We start from the raw sequence: 21,386 nt of genomic DNA, 5'->3' as shown, positions 1-21,386 counted from the left end.
CTTACACACTGATTTTTTTTTTCAATAAATATACAGCATGACATTTTCATATCCAGGTTTGGGACTTTTCAGATGTGGAGGCCTGATTGACTGTACACATTGTTCTACGCCATTTTTATATTAGGGACTTGAGCATCCAAAGACTTTGGTATCCTCAGGTGTCTTGGAACCAATCCCCTGCAAATACCAAGGGATGAGGGTTCACAGAGAGTGATGAGGGAGTCAAAAGTTATATGCAGACTTTTTTTTTACTATGGGAGGCGGGGGGCACGCCCAACATTGTTTAAGGATCAAATGTAATTATCAATTTGTTGAAATATAGTAAGAATACACCAAAGTGTATCAGTAAACAACATGTCCTCCTCCAAACAAAGTTGAGAGGCTCCTGGGAAACATCCAGGTTCAACATTCAGTTCCTAGGAGTCCTGCATCTCACTGGTAAAATAGAGCAACCATGTTTATAAGCCTTTTTATTTTCCTTTTAACAATCTGTCAGTCTCCAGGAAAAACTCTGCTCAGTTACAAGTATATGTCAACACACACATCTCGTAGTGAGGATGTTTAGCTACCAATTACTCCTGGAAATTTGAATAAATTCTAAAAATATGTTCCACTCTGAAATACTTATCTGTTTGGCACTCTATCTGGGACACTTAATGGTCCATCAGTACAGTGTGTTAGACTGCAAGGACATAGTCAGACATAGTGCTTGCCTACGGAATTTGCCACTTAAATAGATAAGCAAAATAGATTAAACACTAAAACAGCAGTGTATGGAAGAAATAAAGTGGATCACTACCATGAAGAATGAATATTTATAAAAGTGATACACAATGCATAGCACAGCAGTACTAGGGCATTCCAAGATGCTTTGAAAAAAACTGTTTTGAAAAGAATATTAAGGATTGTCAGATAGATGAAAAAGAAGATGCTCTGACAACAAAGGTTACGATAAAAAGAAAAACTAATTAAATGAAAAGACAATAATTTACTTTAAGTTGGAACTAGAGTGAACTTAGAAATCATTCAGACTCATTCCCATCCCCAACCCACTGAAACATTTTCCCTGAAATAAGATCATTTTATCTCTATTTGAATATTATTAGAAACATGTCTATTGGATGGATGGATGGATGGATGGATGGATGGATGGATGGATGGATGGATGGATGAACAAACTCAGTATGGATATTCCTTAAAGCAAGCCACTTAAGCCCTAGCCAGTTTGGCTCAATGGTTAGAGCATCGGCCTGCAGACTGAAGGCTTCCAGGTTCTATTCCAGTCAAGGGCACATACCTCAGTTGGCAACTCTCACATCAGTGTTTCTCTATCTCTCCCCCTCCCTTCCATTCTTTCTAAAAAATCAATGGGAAAAATATTCTCGAGTGAGGATTAACAAAAAATAAATAAAGCAGTGTTTAAAAAAAATAATAAAGTAAGCCACTTCATTTTGAAAAACTTTATTGGTTGAAAATGTTTTTCTTACATTGATTCAAAACTTGCCTCTTCCTAACTTTCTGTACAGATCCTAGTTTTGCTGTCCAGTAAAAGTAGGAGAGCCACAAAGGTGAGTCACATAAGTAATTTTAAGTTTCTAACAGCCACATTAAAAAAGTAAAAGAAGCAGGTGATTTTAATTTTAATAACATGTCTATCAGACTAAATATATCCAAAATATTATTTCAACATATAGTCAACATAAAAATATAGATATTTTACATTTTTATACTGTCTTTGGAGCTCCATATGTATTTTTTATTCTTCCATTGCATCTCAATTTGTGCTAGGCACATTACAAGTATTCGGTAGCCACACATTGCTAGTAGCTATTGGACAGCTGAGTTCTAGACAATGGTTTACAAACAGCTGGACATTAGAATCTCAAGAAAAAATTTCAAAATATAGATTCCTAGGATTCACCCCAGAAATTCTGCTTTAGTTAGTTTAGGAGGGCCAGGAAGTATTTTTAAGAAGGCAGTTAAAAAAAAAAAAAAAAGCAGTTAATAAGCCACTGACTGAAAAAAAAAATTTTTTTAATAAACAAATAAACCACTGATCACCAGGCTGACATTTGGGAATCACTGCTCCCAAACAACACAAAATAAATCTAAGTCCCCCTGTACATGACTGTCCTCCCAATATTAAAAAAATAATAATGGTCACATCTCTGGTATCTTTTATTCTCCAGGCTAAACATTCCAAGTTCTAACAACCTTCCCTCGCCTGACAGGGTTTTGAAAACTTTTCACCCCCAGGTCTCTGTCCTCTGGATCCACTCCTGTTTGTCTCATTTATTTGCATTGTGGGGAAGTGCCATAGCATAAATAATCCAAATTAATCCTTATTTGTCCTTGAAATGTTTGTGAGTACTTTCATATGAATGTATCGAATTCACAAAACTTGACACTCTCACTGTCAACAAGCATTCAGATGTCCAGGTTCTTCTACATGCTGCTGTTCCCTCGGGGGCCACTTCACCTCGGGGGGAGAAGAGCCCTCTTAGAATAGCTCAGAGCACTAAGTTAAACAGAACTACCTTTCCTCCCATGCCTCTCAATCCTACTTCTTCTTCTCATGACTAGAGAAAGAAGCAAGTGTTTTGATGTAAAAGAAGAGCTCTTCTGTCTTTGCTAAAGTTATACCAATATAAAACATAATAATGTTACCAAACCAAAGTCAGATTAGCCACGAATAAAGGGACTCAACTCAATGCCACAGATATCCACTCACTGATGGCTGACCAAAGCATTCCATGTGCGCCACCATGGCAGGCCAGGAGTCACAGGAAGGAGCAAGGCAGAGTCCCAGGCCTCAGGGAGACCACGAGCTAGTCAGCAAGACAAGTATATTCACGTGACAAAGAGTTATGAAGTTCTACGACTGCTAGACACCTGTGTTAGATATCAGTGAAGACAACATTCAAAAAAACCCGGCCCTTAGGGAGCTTACTTTCTAGCAGGGGAGACAGATAATAAACAATTCAAATAATAAATAAGTGAATTTATATGCTAAATATGGATTTAGCAACAAGAATGTTAGATGATAAATATCCTAGAAACTAACCGATAAGAATAAGGGGTATCAAAAATACTTGTGGGGTGGAAGACAAGTTAAAATTTACTCAGTGGTCAGAGTAGCCTTCAAGAAAAAAAAATGATATAGGAGTGAACATTTAAAGGAAGGAGGGAGGGAAACACAGATATCTGGAGAAGGATCATTCCAGGAAGAGCAAAGAGGGCAAAAGCCCTGAGGCAGGAAAGGGCCTTGTCTGTGTGAGGAACAGCAAAGACACCAGTGGAGTTAAAGCAAAGTGAGCAAGAGAGAGAGGACAGATTAGGCCAGAAAAATACTGCAGTGACAGTAGGAGTGTTCACACAGGCATAAAAGAACTTCTATTTTGTGTGAAATAGGCAATCACTGAATGTTTGGGACAAAGCAGTAACTATATATATATATATATATATATATATATATATATGTATGTATATTACATTTTAAAAGGATTCTGGCAACTATGTTAGAAAATAGATTCTGACTCCATGACCTGGCCAGCATGGCTCAGTGGTTGAGCTTCGACCTATGAACCAGGAGGTCACGGTTAGGTTCCTGGTCAGGGCATGTGTCCAGATTGCAGGCTCAATTTCCAGTAGGGGACATGCAGGAGGCAGCCAACCAATGATTCTCTCTCATCATTGATGTTTCCATCTCTCTCTCCCTCTCCCTTACTCTCTGAAATCAATTTTAAAAAATTTTAAAAATATATATATTCCACTACATAGAAGCAAGAGTTAAGCAGGAAGACCACAAGGAGGCTAGTGCAGTAATCCAGATGAAGGATGGTGGTGGCTTGAACCAGAGAAGTAGCAGCAAGAAAAAGAAAGGTGGTCGGAGTTTTTATATAAAAACTAGAGGCTCAGTGCATGAAATTCATGCACTTAAGGGGGGGGGGAGGATGTCCCTCAGCCTAGCCTGTGCTCTCTTGCAGTCTAAAAGCCCTTGGGGGATGTCCCACTGGCAGTCAGATATACTTAGCGCTGCCGCCGACTCTCCTGCCACCACAGCTGCGCTTGCCATCCATGAGCCCAGCTCTGGCTGAGTCGCGCTCCCCCTGTGGGAGCACACTGACCACCAGGGGGCAGCTCCTGCATTGAGCGTCTGCCCCCTGGTGGTCAGTGCACATCACAATGACTGGCCATTCCACTGTTCAATCGATTTGCATATTAGCCTTTTATTATATAGGGTTACCCATGATACAGTGAGGTGGTTGTTTTAATAGAGGATGCTAAGAGAGCAAAGAGAAAGCAACAATAATTCCACCTAAGGAAAGATTTGTAGTCAAAGTGTTATCTTAGCTGAGTCCTGAATGACATGGAGAAGCTCATCAGGAAAAAGACCAGGAAGAACCCAGAGCAGGTAGCTGGCCGGGAGCTGGTAGCTGTCAGGAGAAATACAGAGCATGATCCTTTCCCTAGAGAACTGACAGTCTCAGAAGGAGGGCAAGACAGTAAATCACTTAAAAACCAGAGGCCCAGCTGCCACTTGCATAAAAATTATCAGAGGGACATTGGACTGCAGAAATAAACAATAATGTCAGCAAGACACTCAAGAAAAGGAGCTAAAGAAGTAGCAGGAAATGTAAGGAAAGTGAGACCAATTCAGAAAGGGCTCACAGGACCACCCCAAAGGTTCTGTCAACATTGCACTGGCCCTTAACCGCCATGCAAGGTTCCCAGAAACCCTACCCTCCACTGCCAGCACCCACCAACAGACCACACCAGTACCTTCCCAAGAGTTCCAACATCACTCTGACAGGTACATCCACTGTGTTGTTGGTTTCTCAAAATTTTCTAGCATTTCTCCCTGTAGCATATACTCAAAATCTAAGGTAAATTTTAATATGCTTGAAAAGTAATGTGTTGGGTGACTACAGAGGAGCTACACGCCGAATTTCCTGTTGTTGCTTTTCTCTCTGCTCCTCCCCACTTCCGAAACTGTGATAGAAGGGCAGATTATACTCCTTCCTCTCCGAACTGGCCACTCATTCTCATCCTGCTCTACCCAAATCCGAATATCCTCTTCTCCCCAACAAAACCAAAACAGCAAAAATAGAAGAGAAGATGCTTCAGGGCCAGTTTCTCCCCTGCTCCAGTTCACCCTCACCTGTCCTCCCCTTGTCACATGAAAGTTACCTTACCTTTGCTTCTCAAAAAAAACCAAACAGCATTTCTACCGGAGAGCCCCCCAAAAAACATTACCTGGTGCTAATTCCAAAATAAAAACAATATTTAAAATACATTAAATGTTTAGTAAATGTTAGGCACAGTTTTATTCATGTAATCTACAAATCAACCCTAAGAAGCAGTACTGTTGTTTGCTTAACTGAAGGGGAGATCAGTAACAACTTCAAGTTCACAGGACTAGTGAACAAAGGAGACAAGATCTGAAACCAGGATGTCTCATTCTGAAGTCCACACTCCTAACTATTACTGCACATCAATATAAACTTAGAATTACCTCCATCACTTATTTCCCTCTGTCTACATCTGTAAAGAATGACCTTTCGAGCAATGGTTTACTGTCCTCATTCTAACGTTTCCTTTTGTAGGGAGAGACCCAAGGTTGCCAGGGTTCCCCATACCTTCCCCAGAATGAAGACTGTTAGCAGAGGTGCCATCAAGAACAACTCAAAATATATCTGGCCAAGTGTCCAGATCCTGGAAGCTGGCCAAATGGGAAAGAGAAAAGTCATACTCCATCATTTTTTCCCAGCATCTCTCTCCCTAATTCTTTTTAATTACAGTGGTCAATATTTGAGTTTCAATGAATATGAGTTTATACAGTGGGGCAAAAGTTACCATTAAAAATATATCCACTAACAAACTGTTTGCTTATAAAATGAGTTTCTACATAGACTGGCATTTATCTCATCAATGTAAATTTTAAACTGAATCTCAGCAAAAGACTAACATTTTCATGAAGCCAATAAAATCATTATAAGAGAAGTGCTCAAATGAAACACAAAGACACTAACTTATGATGATCTAACACAGGTACATAAATTTTAAACATGAAAAATTAAAAATTTTACAAGAATTATAAATATCTCAAAACAATGATTTCATATGGAAGGGTTAAGAGAGAGAGTTCTCAGGTATTTTTGCAAAAACAAACAAAAATACCCAGCACATGATTTCTTCTTATAATTAGCTCATAGTTAGTTGATTACCTACATTTTGTCATCTATAGACTAGGACATATAATTTTCAGAGTTTCTAGTTTCACTCTTTAAGATAAAATCCCAAATTTTTGGTTCTTTTTTACCCCTGTAATAATTTATGTAGAAATCTTCCTTCTTCCATTACACTTTGGGTCCCATCCTTACACATAGAAGCAGTGTAACAAATACTTGATGAATTGAAGTAAAATCAACAGGAAATATCACACCATAATGCCTTAATGTCTAATACCTAAGTCATCAGTTAGCAGGTATTAAATTATGGACAAATAATAACGAGAATGGGAAAAAGAATAGATATCTGCAAGAATGAGTTCTGGGACCAGCATGAGGAGAATGAGCTGGGGTGGGGGCAGAGGGGGAGATAAAGCCAAAGAAAGGCAGGGGTCCTTCATTTCAGCTGCTATCCAGGGTGCACCTCAGCCATGACTTAACAAAGTCCGTCAATATTGCTCCAGCTCCTCCCAAATCAAGCCTAGTTGGCATCCTGCAAAGATCCCTGGCACTTTTTTTAAAAACTATCTTGATTTGAGGAAGAGAGAGAGAGAGAGAGAGAGATCAATTTGTTGGTCCACTTATTTATGCATTCATTGGTTGCTCTTGTAAGTGCTCCAACCAGAGACTGAACCCACAACCTTAGAGAATCGAGACAACACTCCAACCAACTGAGCTACCCGACCAGGGCCCTGACACTTTTGACAGGAAACTTCTAGTTATGCTTGCCTCTGTCCATAATTATGACTACCACACTCACTGGGTCCCAAACACCAAGCTACTAGTAAGTGCTATCCATTCTGCTTCCAAAATATTCATGCTTTCTAATTTTTCCACTTCTACCTCACCTCTGGATTAACCTTTTTTTTTTCTTTGGGGGGGGGGTGTTATATTTTTGAAATAGGAATTCAATAAAAAAGACCCAGCAGTTGATTATACTCTATTTGTTCTCAGCATGAGCTCATAGTTAGATGATGAGAATCCCTTAAAGACTCAGAATTTAGTATGAAGATTCTGACTTTACGTGGAAGAAACCATTGTAAGCCGCAAATGACTAGGATAACTTTAATTCAGTAGTTCAAATTTCTAACCACTCTACAAATACACTCTCATGAATAGTTGTGGAGGACTGAAAAAAAAAAAGTTTACTTGATGAATTGAAGTAAAATCAACAGGAAATATCACACCATAATGCCTTAATGTCTAATACCTAAGTTATCAGTTAGCCGGTATTAAATTATGGACAAATAATAACAAGAATGGGAAAGAGAATAGATATCTGCAAGAATGAGTTCTGGGACCAGCATGAGGAGAAAGAGCTGGGGTGGGGGCGGAGGGAGAGATAAAGCCAAAGAAAGGCAGGGGTCCTTCAAATTTCTAACCACTCTACAAATACACTCTCATGAATAGTTGTGGAGGACTGAAAAAAAAAAGTTTAATTCAGTTACAAACAAATGAATGTTAATGTTTAACATATATGCTAGTTACCTATATTTGCTGCTATAACAAATCACACAAACTTAATGGCTAAATCAACATAAATTTATTGTCTTGCAGTACTGGAGGTCAGATGTTTGAAATTAATATCATTAGGCTAAAATCTAGATGACTATAAGGCTGTGTCCCTTCTGGAGGTTACTAGGGCAAAATCTATTTTCTTGCTTTTTATAGCTTCTAAGGGCTGCCTACATTCCTTGGCTCATGACCACCTTCAAATTTCAAAGTCAGAGTGACCAATCTAGTCTTTCTCATTGTATCTCATTGTATCACACTGACACTGACTCTTCTACCTCCCTCCTCCATATTTAAAGGACCCTGTAATTACATGGGCCCCATCCAGATAATCCAGGATAATCTCCATATTTTAAAGTCAACTGACGAACAAACTCAATTTCTTCTGCAACCTCCATCCCACCCTTGGCACATAACATATTTATAGGTTCTGAGGATTCAGTATGTGGACAGTTGGAACACCATTATTCAGCCTACCAGTCTACCCTTTTACCTCCAAAGATTCACTTCCATCCCACATACAAAATACATTCACTCTATCCAAGTCCCCAGAAGTCTCAACCCATTAGATATCAACTCGAAGTTTAAATCTGGTCTAAGTTCTTATCAATTCAAAAGGCCCAAATTTCATCATCTAAATTGGGTATAAATAAGGCTTTGGGTATAATCCCTTCTGAGGCACAATTCCTTTCTATGAAACTCAAGAAACAAGTTATCTTCCCCAAAATAGAATGGTGGGATAGATACAGGATAAGTTATAGACATTGCCATTTAAAAAGGGAAAAAATAGAAGTTAGAAAAATTAGACACTGGACCCATGCAGTTTTGAAAACCAGCCAGGAAATTTGGGGAACTACATTTGGTTTCAAAGTCCAGGAACAATCTTCTGTGATTCTTGTCTCCACCTTCTGGGCTCTTAGCTCTGCCTTCTGGATTCTCAGTTCTGCCCTCTGAGTCAATGTTATGTTTTAGTACAGGTGACACAAGCTTGCAGTTGAGTACTTAAATCAGCCTGTTTCTTGCTTGTAGAATTTTTGGAATCTAACAACCTTTTTTTATTACATGTTCTCATTTCCCCTTTCTGGAAGAGCCAGGAGTGTTTCTGCTGATATAATATTCTCAAGAACCTTGTGGGTCTCCCATTAGAAAAGAGCCTCTCTGTCAGAATGACTACCATCAATAAATCAACAAACAAGTGCTGATGAGGATGTGGAGAAAAGCGAACACTCACGCACTGTCGGAGAGAATGCAGATTTGTACAGGCACCGTGGAAAGCAGTATGGGTTACTTCAAAAAATTAAAAATGGAACTGCCTTATAACCCAGCAATTCCACTTCTGGGAACTTATCCAAAGAAATCCAAAACACCAATCAGAAAGAATATATGCACTCTTATGTTCATTGCAGTGTTATTTACAATACTCAAGATTTGGAAGCAGCCCAAGTGTCCATCAGTAAATGAGTGGATAAAAAAGCTGTGTTACGTTTACCAAATGGAATACTACTCAGCCGTAAAAAAAGAAGGAAGTCTTACCCTTTACGACAGCATGGATCTGGAGAGCATTATGCTAAGTGAAATAAACCAGTCAGAGAAAGACAAAAGCCATATGATCTCACTAATATGTGGAATCTAATCAACAAAATGAACTAACATGACTCATAGGTAGAGAACAGATGACAACTGTCGGGGGCTGGGGGGAGGGATTGAGCAAAAAAGAGAGAAAAAACTCATGGACACAGACAATAGAGTGGTGACTGCCAGGGGAAGGGGGGATGTGGGGAGAGGTGGAGGAGGGCACAGTGGGGGATAAATGGTGATGGACAGAGACTTGACTTGTGCTGGTGAACATACAATACAGTATACAAATGATGTGTTGTAGAATTGTGCACTTGAAACCTGTATACTTTTGTTAACCAGTGCCACCCAATAAATTCACTAAAAAGAAAAAAAAGAGGCTCCTCTACAGACAATTCCTGGATAAATCCATCTCTATTACTGGCTTCTGCTGAGATGTTTGAGGTAATCCATGAGCTACAGGTTCAATTTCTTAAAAGAGCCCTCTATGTGACTAAATATTTTGACCTTATTTCTGAGGTACTAGCAAAAGGATTTCCACCTACACCATTAGCTTCCTCTCTAGAGCAGGCTCTCCCGACAGTGAGTCTTCTAACTTTAGCATCTTTTCAATCTGGATAGGCTGAGAATTTCTCAAATATCAATTCTGGTTCCTTAACATTTCTTACCCCAATTTATCTCTTTCCTCACACATTTTACTATGAGCAGAAAAAAAAAAAACCTTCAAAACTCTGCATATATATCGGCTCAGTTAAATATCTAAATTTATTGTTTACAAGTTTGCTTTCCACATAACTGCAAGACACAATTCAGCTAAGTTTTCTGCCACTATCTAACAAGGATTCCCTTTCCTGCAATTCCCAATAACATGTTCCTGATGTCTATCTGAGCCTTCACGGGCAGTGCCTTTAATGTTCATATTTCTACCAATAGTCAGTTCATGATAATTTAGGTATTCTCTAAGGTGACTTCGTTTTTCCTCTACCATACTCTTCATTTTCTTCTGAGTCCTCACCAATATCCATATTTTTCTATTAATAATCTATTTCACAAAATATAGGTTTTTTCTATCATGCTCTGCAAAATTCTTTTAGCCTATGCCAAATGTCCAAACTCCAAGCCACTTACACATTTTTAGCTACTTCTTATAGCTGCCCCCCATTTCCATGTGCCAAAACCTTACTGGCTTCCTATTACTACTATAACAAATCACCACAAACTTAGTGGCTTGAATCAATACACACTTATCTCACAGTTCCGGAGATCAGAAGTTTAAAGTGAATCTCACTGGGCTAAAATCAAGGTGTTCAGCAGTGCTGTGTTCCTTCTGGACACTCCAAGGGGAAATCCATCTTCTTGTCTTTTCCAGCTTCTCAGACTGCCCACATTCTGTGGCCTATGGCCCACTTTTATCTTCAAAGCCAGCAATGGCAGGTGTAGTCATTCTCTCATTGCATCCCTCTTCTAGCTCCTCTTCCAGATTTAAAGGATCTTTGTGATTACCTGGTACCTACCAAATATTCCTGGTAGTTTCCTTATCCTAAGGTCAGCTGGTTAGCAACCTTAATCCTATGGGCAACCTTAATTCCACACTGACATGTAACATGACATATTCTCCAGTTTCCAGGATTAGGATGTGAACATATTTGAGGGACCATTATTCTGCCCACCCTAATATATCTCTGTATAATGACAATTTTTTATTACTCTATATAAATATGAGCTAGCATGTAACCTGGTCCCTGATTTCTTCATTTGCTTCATTTCATATCACAACCTGTATGTTTCCACTACTCTTGATTTCTTACTTTTTCTGAAATGCACCATGCTTATTCCAGAATTTCTGTTCATGCTATTTCACGTGCCTTTGTTACTCTTCCTCTCTGTATCTCCACAGTTCCACAGTTCCCCTTCTCCAGACTACTCTTATTTATCCTTCAGCTATCAGCTTAAATTACTCTTCTTCAAAGACTGGATCCTTGACTCCCTACATGGAAATCTAGAGTCCCATTAGACCCTTAGTTTTACTTCATATCATTTGTCTTAACAGTGATTAAATTATCTGTGTGATTGTTTGTGTAATGACTATTTCAAGCCACTATGAAAACCAAGTTCTCACTTCTTCGTTTGTTATATGCCTAACACCTAGAAGAATAGTAATTATACAACAAAATTTATTTGGATGAATGAACACATCTCCTTTAATCAACATAACAACATCAATTTTATAATTGAGGATAAAAGCTCAGAGAAATGCATAGTAAAACAGGAAATGAGATTCCACTTGGGTCAGTCTGGTTTCTGAGCCTCTCTCTTAGTTATTGTGTTATTTTATTATATTGGGGACAATGAGTATTGTCCCTAAATCCACATAGGTTCACTAACCATCATACTGAAGACAAATATTGTGTCACCTCACTTTCCTTAATGCCACCAAATGCCCAATTTCACTCTTGTTTCCATATATTGGCATAAGAGTTGACTTGTGAACATATTTTTTCTTTGAATGCAAATATAATAAAGTATAACTATCAAGTAATAATGGATTTATATTGCACAACAATTTACAAAAATTATTTATAGTTTCAAAAAGTACTGAATTACAGTCCTAGCCAGTGTGGATAAGTGGTTAGAGCATTGGCCCATGCCCCTAAGAGTTACAGGTTCGATCCCTGGCCCCAGTGGGGGTGCATGCAGAAGGCAGCCAATCGATGTGTCTCTCTCACATCAATGTTTCTCTCTCTCTTCTCTCTCCCTCCTCTCACTCTCTCCCCCTCCCTCCCTTCGTTCCACTCTTTCTAAAAATAAATGGGAAAAATATCCTCAGGTGAGAATTAACAGAAAACAAACAAACAAAAAGTAATGAATTGCAAGAATCTTAAAAACTGCTAAAGAGAATAATGAAGTAGGCAAAAGGAGAAGCAATATTTAATGAGCAAAAATCACTGGGAAACTACACATTGAAATTATTTGAAAGCTAAGAACAAAAGAAAACAGTTACACCACTGCAGGAAAAATTTGATGGTTCAAAATCTGTTTCACCTATTTAAAACATACCAGATAACTCAAAGTAACTTATCTGATAGGTTTATTTGAAATCTGAGGACATCTCACAGGTTTTGTAATTTGTTACTATTGTTGCCATTTTACACACTACACAAAAAGATCTGCAGCACCCACAATTCACTATAAATTGAATCCATAAAATCTTCAGAGTCTGAAAGCTTTTGTCTCTCTAAAATCCACAGAATCCCAGTGAAGCAGTAGGAGGGAGTCAGAACTGATTGCTTTAAAATAGTTTCCACATTCTAATAACAGGGGAAAAAAGACCTTCCCAAAGTAACTATGGAGCAGGCCAAAGGTCTACCTGCTGTCTATTTCAGAATCTAAATCTCAGAATAAAAGAAATCAGTAGAATATAATCAGTACATCAGGAATACATGCCTACTGAGAACATGGCAGGCAGCAACTACTTGCAGATTGATTGGCTATATGAAATAAAGTTTATCATTTAGCAAGAAATGAAATTTTACCTCTTCAAATCACATATACAGTATTTGTTAGGCATTTACTCTAAATCAGAGATTTTCAAATGGTGTGCCACAGAGCACACTGGTGTGCCGCAAAAATTTTTAAACCATTCCTAACTTTTTAGTCTGGGGCACTCACCTCTTTTCCCTTAGATTGTCAAATAAAAAAAAATTTTTTAAAGACAACAGCCAACACAACAATAGCCATCTGGTGTGACTGAATCAAAATTATACCTACGTTTTTTGTCAGGATAGCAAAAAATATATTTTTGGTGTGGTGCAGAATTTTAGTAATTAGTTTATGTGTGCCATGAAATGAAAAAGGTTGAAAACTGCTGCCCTAAATATTGGACTTGGTACCAACAAGGAAACAAAAATAGCCAATTCATCAATGTGCACTGTATATAGTTACTATGAACAATTCAGAGAACATACATTTCATGAGATTTATGTATTTGCAGTACAATGCCAGACTGGAAGAGCTGGCAATCTAAATAAAAGTGAGTAGTAAGCATTCCTTTAAAAAAACGAATCATGATTAACTTAAAAAAATTAAAAATAAATAAATAAATGAATCATGAAAAGACATTGATCTCTTGAAACTATTGCTTAGAAATTGTCTAATTGTCTAGCATGAGGACATAAAATGCCCAGTCCTGGAGGTTTGTATTTGCGACAGCTCAGACACTCCTCAGAAGAAACTATGAAGAACACTAATATAATTTAAAGGACCTTTGAAAAATTTAAGCACTTAAACACCTCTGATTAATGGGAGCGTTAGCTTCTGTAAAGCTCCCCAGTTACACAAATAAGCAGTCCTGAAATAACTTTCTATTGTGTTCACAAGGATTGAAAAGCAATTATTAAAAAAAAAGAAAGGAAGGAAGAAAGAAAGAAAGGAAAATGAAAAGAAGTTTAACCCTAATGACACTTCTATTTTACTCTGAATTTTTCTAACAGTCTGGTTTTATTTCCTTTATTAGATTTGGTCATTATTTTTAAAGGATAGAATAGAGCCCCAATCCAAAAAAAGAAAGAAAAAATACCTTTAAGTAATAAAAATAAATAAGTAAAATATAATTTTATTATAAATATGTCACAGAAACATTTAGTGCGCTCACCCTAATGAAAAAAAAATTACATTTTTATTTCTTATACAAGTACACTTGTTTTAAATAAATGCAACACATGTCAATTTCCTCCTCCTTCAACTGTAAGCTTTGGTGTTACTGTCCATGGTGACACTTACTGGCTGTATCAGGCAATAGCACCACTACAGAAACACGGGGGTTTTTTATGCCTATTTCTTGGTGGCAGATTTGCTGAAGTGGTTTTATTTTGCATATCTAGCTCTTTAGTAATTATGAGTTACACTTCTCTTGAAGTCATGGCACCAAAATCACAAAAGAAAAATCTAGGTGGGGTGTGGAAGGGAGAAGACACTTTAGTCAGCCCATCAGATATGTTACACCGAACTCCATTTCTCCTTTGCCTTCATCTATCCTTCACCATCTGAAACTAATCTTTCCGTATGTGGTTAGCCACATTTTAGAAACTCTTATTACAGCATCTTTCCACAAATCAAGCAATGTTCAAAAGCTTTAGTAAATCAAAGTTGGAGGCTTGATGCATTGGAATTTGCTTCTGACTATACAACACATTTAAATATAGTTTAAATGTAGACACTTGTGCCAATGCCTCTTAACTTCAAAAAAAGTTTTAAAATCCTAAGTATACAAGTAATGGTGATACCGGTATACTTTTGAATTAACACATATTTGAAATATTTTCAAAGTAATTGTCAAGAAATATTTATACCCTGTCTCTTGTCATTGATGAAGAAGGAAAAATCATGATCTTCCAATGAGGAATCCTGTCCCCAATATATTGTTTGTGATGCACAATAGATAAAGCTACTGGGAGGTATTCATGTTGCCAGAAAGCTACCCACATAAAGAAATTCCTCCCAACCAGGCACCATTGTACCTGAAACTTTCAGAGAGCAGTGTCTTAACTACGATTAAGCTATCCTCTTTCCTACCTAAATCAATTTTACCCAAATGAGGCATTTGTGTTATAATTCATTGTTCCCCAGACTCTAAAATCTACCATCTGCCATTGGAGTTTCTGTACAGTAATTAAGGCACTATCCATTAGAACTGGCAAGAGTACAAAGTAAGGAGGAGGGGGGGGGGGGCGGGAGGGGAAAAAAAACCAAGCCATTTACAAAGAGACAGAAGGTGTGTGTATTTCACACTGACCCCTCCACATCTCCGCTCAGATCCTATCACCCACGAGGCGGTACAGAGGAGGGGTGAGGCCACCCCTGGGCTTCTCTGAACTAACCCTGCCCAAGGATTCGGCAAGCTCTTCATACCTTGAAAGAGAAAGGCTTTCGTCCCATTATGCAGCCCGGGGACCTGGCGCACTCCGGTCGTGGACTCCCCAAGTTCTAACTCTGTTAAGACGTCAATCTGTAGGGAAGGGTCCACACCAAGCCCCCAAACTGGTGGGAGTGGGAGTGGGAGGAGGAAAGAGAGAAAAAAAGCCCCATCAAAATGCATGCCTCTCCCTCCAGGGCAGCCAAGAACCGCGTCTGGGAAACAACATTGGGAACTGGGGAGAGGCGACTCCCTCCTGGCCACGAGGAGAGCCTTCCCTGAGACCAGCAGCCAAGCTTTAAATAGCGGAGCACCCCGTCCCATTTCCCTGACCTACTTTTAAACCCCTCTGGGTGCAAAGTTCCCCTAGGCCCCTCAGACCCTGGACTAGGGGTGTGACCTGCCCTTCCGTCTCCAAGACAAGCACAGAAAAAAAAAATCCAAATCCAAAGCCGCCCCCTATGCCAGGCTGCCCACTCCAGACCTACTTTGGGCGGAGGAAAAAGCGAGGTGTCTGTCCCCAGTCAAGTGGGGCCATCCCTTCCCCCCGGCCAGCGCTGGGGCCACTCACCTGCTCCGAGACCCAGGACCAAACAGAAGGTTCTCAGTAAGACCCGAGACTCCATGGTGTGGGTCTGCTCAGTCCATCGTCTCCCTCTTTGAAAATAAAAATAAAAATTGAAGCGGTCCTTGGAATCAAGCGGGAAAATAGCGTTTGTCTCTCCTGCCGCTGCCTCGGATTTACAGATTAGTAGGATTAGTACGATTTGGTTGCCTAAAAAAAAGGAAAGGGAGGACCCCCTGGCACGTGAAGAACTTGGACCCTCCAAGCTCACACCGTGCCCACACGCAGAGCCCAGGCAGCGGGCCGGCTGGGAGGGGGGCCCAGGAGGAGGGGGAGACTTGCCCGGAGGCTGCTTTGCGGGGAAATTAGCTCCTGAGCCGGAATAAAGGCAGCCGAAGGCACGCACACCCAGAAGGAGGGAGGCGGCCCCCAAAAAAAGCCTAGGATGGGGCAGCCCCGCACCCGCCGCCCGCCTTCCCAGCGCCCAAACCTGTTGTAAAGACAGAGACAATGGAGAGAGCACAGAAGACGCTCGGCGGAGAGACAGCTCCTCTGGGGAGGGCGGGGCGGGACCTCGGAGGCGGGGAGAGGGGGAGGAGGGAGGGACCGCCGAGGGCGAGGCCCGGCGCTGCGCGTCCCTCTCCCGCACCCGGCTCCTAGGTTTCCAAGACCCGTCTAGCCAGTCCCAGAGCGTCTGCAGCTCCCACCCTCCTCCGTTACTCCCCGGCTGACCTGGGCAAAGCCAACCTCCCCTCGGGATGGAAAGATCTACATTCAAGGTGCTAAGTTGATGGGTGGTCTTTCCTCTTACCCCTTGATCTCGGCGCGTGTCTTGAAAGACAGAGAGAAAGGACCCACAGCCACAGCAGGCAAGACGAGAAGGAGACACGCTCGCCCGCCCTTTAGGCAAAGGGAAGAAAAGCCCACGAACGATCTTGCGCGGGGCTCCCGAGCAGCCCCGGGCGCTGCAGAGGACTCCCTCTCAGGGGCGTGCAGAGGAGGGCTGCCAAAGCACGCTAGGGGGAGACTGGCGGAGAAGGGTTGCAAACCTAGGAAGCCCTGGGAACCCTGGAGGGGAGGATCCATGCCAGGGGCGGGGCGCTGGAGAGCTTCCCAGGTGCGGAGAGAGCCAGGAAGAACTTAGCCAGGAACTGCTGGACAGCTCCGGGACCTCGCGCGCCCCCTTGCCAAACAGCAGGGAGACCAGGGCTCTGCTTCTCCAGGACAAGCACCTGGCAGGAGGCAAGGGCAGCAGGGCCAGTGTGTCTGCCCACCAGAAGAGAAATAGATAATATATGATAGACAGATGATAGGTGATAGATAGATAGATAGATAGATAGATAGATAGATAGATAGATAGATAGATAGATAGATAGATGATAGACAGACATAGACAGAAAAATACGGATGGACTAGAGAGAGAGAGAGAGAGAGAGAGAGAGAGACCTGAACCTGGGAAAGAGAGGAAAGCCCCCTCCCCCCCGCCACTGTTGAGCATATTCATGAATGCTCTCTACCCATCCTTTCACCATACATGCCAGAATCATAAGAGTGAGATCATTTAAGATCTAATTCTCAGCAGGCAAAAGTATATGCAAGGTCGATGGCACATAATACTTTCAACATAGCCCTAAAATTTTGAGATAAGTTTGAATAACGATATTCAACTCCCATATTGAAAATGTTAAGTTTCAAAGCGATTAAAATGTTAATCTATACCAGTTCAACTGAGTTTCTTAACTTTCCATCCATACAGGTAGATTCTGAGTTATGCAACAGGATCCTACATAGCTGGTTACCAGAATACCTCCTGGGTAGGGTCTGAGGCTCCTGTGGAGCAATATGTACTATATTATACTATAATGAGATGAGTGGGACATTTTTGGCTTTGTCCTTGGAATTTTTAAGGGGGGAAAAAAGACAGGATCTGGAAGCTTTTCCAAGTTGATTTTTTAACTTTGAGAAATATTCCAGTACTTACCTGTTAAAGTATTGTTGTATGACTCTTCCTACATTTGCAAAGCTATACAAAATAAAATTAATATAATTGAATTGAATTCATTCAAAGAACATTATTCATCAGGGAATTAAAGATCTTTAGCATTACATCTAAAATATTGAATTGTAATAAGTATCTACAAAAGTTCCATAAAATTCATTTTAAATAATCCCATTACTTAAAACTCTATTGGAAGATAAAATGAGATAGAAAAGTAGATATACAGATACATACATATTTACATGTAAAAGTTCTTCTAACCTACTTGTACTCTACCAAATCATAGAATCTGGGGTACCCTTCAATCTCTCTCTCACATATGACATGCTGAAAGCTGGTGGTTTGTAAGCTTGTCATTAGTACCCACACACACACACACTTTTGCTCCCTCCAGAAGAGAGTTATTTTGTACCCAAAATTATTCAGTTTAACCTGCTACTATAATTATATAATACTAGTGGCCCAGTGCACGGATTCATGCACATTGAAAGAAAATTAATTAGAAGAAATGTTTTAATATTGCTATTTGCCCTTTCTCTATGATAGAAGTGTCAACCAAATTCACGATCGATAATGACAGATCGAAACATACGCAATGCGATTGGCGCCAGCGAGAGCTTTATAAGTATCATACATGCACGAGTCAACTTTGCCTTTTATATATATATAGAATAAACTTGCTTAATTAGAACTGCTTTCTGATGTAGCTAAACTTTTTCCAGCCCAGTGAGGCACCCAACTTCTCTTTCAGATAACTGTCAGCAACACAGCAGGAAATATCAACACAAAGCAGATTATTATTGTAGATCACACAGGGAAAACGAAGGGTAAAATATTTAAATGCAGCAGTGTTTGACTATATTCTGCGCAATGAAAAAACCTTAAGTCATTTTCAAGGTCCACCATTTCTTACTTCTTTTCAGTCGGGTCAAGTTTCTAAGCTTTCTAAATCTCCATTTTCCAGCTAATGAAAAGAAAATAGGATTCCACCGAGTCTCCTATATACCTACTCCACGACTTAAACTCAAACGAGATGAGGCACGGGAAAACGCTTCACAGACATTTGGTTGAAGTGTGAAATGTTTCCACCTGGCTATAAAGCAAGTCATGCTCCTGAGCTGAAGAAACTTCAAGGAGGCTAGTCGTTGCTAGGGAGAGGAAGCTGGGCGTTGCTATGTGATGTCATTATCCAGCGCCCACAGCCACCATTTCTGCATTTGGGCCACATTTGGCAACATGGGGTCTTGGCAGTGTCAACTGTGATTTGGTGGGCTGTTGCTCCAGGGTGGTGGCAGGGCCTGTGTCCTGCTTGGGGAAAGCTGAGTGTTGCTTTGTCGGTGCCAGGTCCGTGCTGCCATTTCTCTGTAAATGCCAAGTGTGCATCACAGCAACTCCTGCATTGAGCGTCTGCCCCCTGGTGGTCAGTGTGCATCATAGCAACCATTCAGACAGTGGGAGGGACACTTAGCATATTAGCCTTTTATAGATAGATAGATAGATAGATAGATAGATAGATAGATAGATAGATAGATATGGAAACCATTAAAATATGAGTACAGAGAGAGTTGTTTCTAGAAAAGTAAAATGCAAAGCTTTGGAAAACCAAAATACAAGTTAATCATTGTATTAGTTAGGGCAGAGGTTCTCCAGCTGGGAGGAGGTTTCAACCTTAGAACTATTGATATTTTAAAGTTGGATAGTTCTTTATTAGGACTGTCCTGTGCCATATAGGATGATTAATGGCACTCCTGGTATCTACCTACTAAATGCCTGTATTTTTAGTACTTCATTTTATCTATACATCTTTTAATGATATCTTTTTATATAACTTTTAAATTAGTGTTCTAAAACTGACAGCTGTCAGAGGGGAGAGGGGTTAGGAGCTGAATGAAAACAGGTGAAGAGATTAAACATATATATACATACACACACACACACACACACACACACAAACACACACACAAACAGTGTGGTGATAGCCAGAGGGAAATGGGGCTGGGGTAGGTGGAGGTGGGCAAAGGGGAGTGGGAAATGAGGATGGAAAAAGACTTTGCTTGGGGCAAGGGGCACATGAAGCAATGTGCAGAAGATGCTTTATTGAGTTGTACATTGGAAACCTGTATGGATTTGTGAACCAATGTCACCCAAAAATAATAGAATAAAAATAAAATAAATTTAAATTTCTCTAGCTACAAAAATAAAAAATGGTGTCCTAGGGAAGACAATAATACACTTAACTTTTCACCATCTGCTTAAAGCCCATATATGTTACCACCACTTCAATTGAAATACAGAAACTTTACAACCATATTGGTACCTTTATTGCATCCCTTCACGTAGTGATTGTCTTATGTGTAAAATCAACATACACTCGAACTTCCTTTAGACAATGTGAAAATTTTTGCTTGCAATCATTGTGGTGGGAATAATAATGTCTTCCTCCTCTCCCTGACCTCTGTCCAAAAAAAAAAAAAAGTCCATGTCCTAGTCCATACAATTTGTGAATGTTATTTTAAGTGGCAAAAGAGATTTAAGGTTGCAAATGGAATTAAGATTGCTAGTGAGGTGACCTTAAAATAGGGAGGTTATCCTGGATTCCTTGGGTATGTCCAGTCTAGTCACAGAGGTTCTCAAATGTGGCAGAGGGAGGCAGAGAGAAGTTGAGAGTAGTTTAATAAGATAAGAATTTGTCCCGCACTTAAAAGCTAAAAATTACAAGGAAAAGGATTCTTCCCTGCAGCCTCAAGAAGAAACACAAGCTTGCCAATACTGTGATTTTAGCCCAGTGAGATCTATTTTAGACTCCTAAACTACAAAACTATTTATATATATATAAAAGCCTAAGTGACCGTCATGACCAAATGACCAGAACAACCGGTTGACCAGTCACTATGATGAGCACTGACTACCAGGGAGCAGAAGCTCAACACAGGAGCTACCCCCTGGTGGTCAGTGCACTCCGACAGCCAACCTCCCGCAGCCAGCCAACCTCCTGCAGCTGGCCAACCTCCCGTGGTACCTCCCAACGCCCCCCAGCCAGCAACCTCTCATGGTCCCTCCCCCTGGCCTGCCCCAATCACTGGCCAGGCCTAGGGACCCCACCCATGCATGAATTCATGCACCGGGCCTCTAGTAAGATAATAAATTTGTGTTGTTTTAATCCACTAAAATTGTGATGATTTGCTCAATATTCATATGAAAATAATATAATTACTAACTACATAATAAAAAGGTCATTCAAAATGGTAGACTCTATGATCCTGACAAGCTCCCCTTCTACCATAAATGCATATCAAAGCTAAATAAAATGTTTAAGAATTTTTTATTCATATATGAGTTTTAAATTTAGAAAAAGAAAGAAAATCCTCAGGTGCTAAGGGGATAAAGAGCTAGTTGGAGATTGGTGAAGAAAGGAGTGGCTGATGCAATGATTGGGAGAGGGTGGAACATAGGGACACTAAGACAATAGGGTAGGATTTTAACGTCCACACAAGAGCTAGAAACAATGAATTATGGCCAAAGCCAGAAGATGTGAAGATGTTACTGATTCCTCTAATAAAAAGAGGGATCTTTGAAGAATTATACTACCCAAAT

The 21,386-nt window shown here is 40.1% G+C and overlaps 1 protein-coding gene across 1 annotated transcript in view; it reads right to left on the bottom strand.

The window, feature by feature from the left end:
* The window catches only part of NELL2 (neural EGFL like 2), a 366,183-nt gene that overhangs the window by 312,578 nt on the left and 32,219 nt on the right, over nt 1–21,386 (bottom strand). The window contains exons 2-3 of the mRNA XM_054719142.1: nt 15,800–15,885; nt 15,225–15,353 (exon numbers count right to left, since the gene is read on the bottom strand). Coding sequence (XP_054575117.1) covers nt 15,225–15,353; nt 15,800–15,854 — 184 coding nt within the window. The 5' untranslated portion in view covers nt 15,855–15,885. The remainder of the gene's footprint in view (nt 1–15,224; nt 15,354–15,799; nt 15,886–21,386) is intronic.

Source organism: Eptesicus fuscus, chromosome 7, assembly GCF_027574615.1.
Source record: "Eptesicus fuscus isolate TK198812 chromosome 7, DD_ASM_mEF_20220401, whole genome shotgun sequence".
NCBI classification, from domain to species: domain Eukaryota; kingdom Metazoa; phylum Chordata; class Mammalia; order Chiroptera; family Vespertilionidae; genus Eptesicus; species Eptesicus fuscus.
Note: the sequence above shows the minus strand (reverse complement) of the source record. Positions and strands in the feature narration are given on the sequence as shown.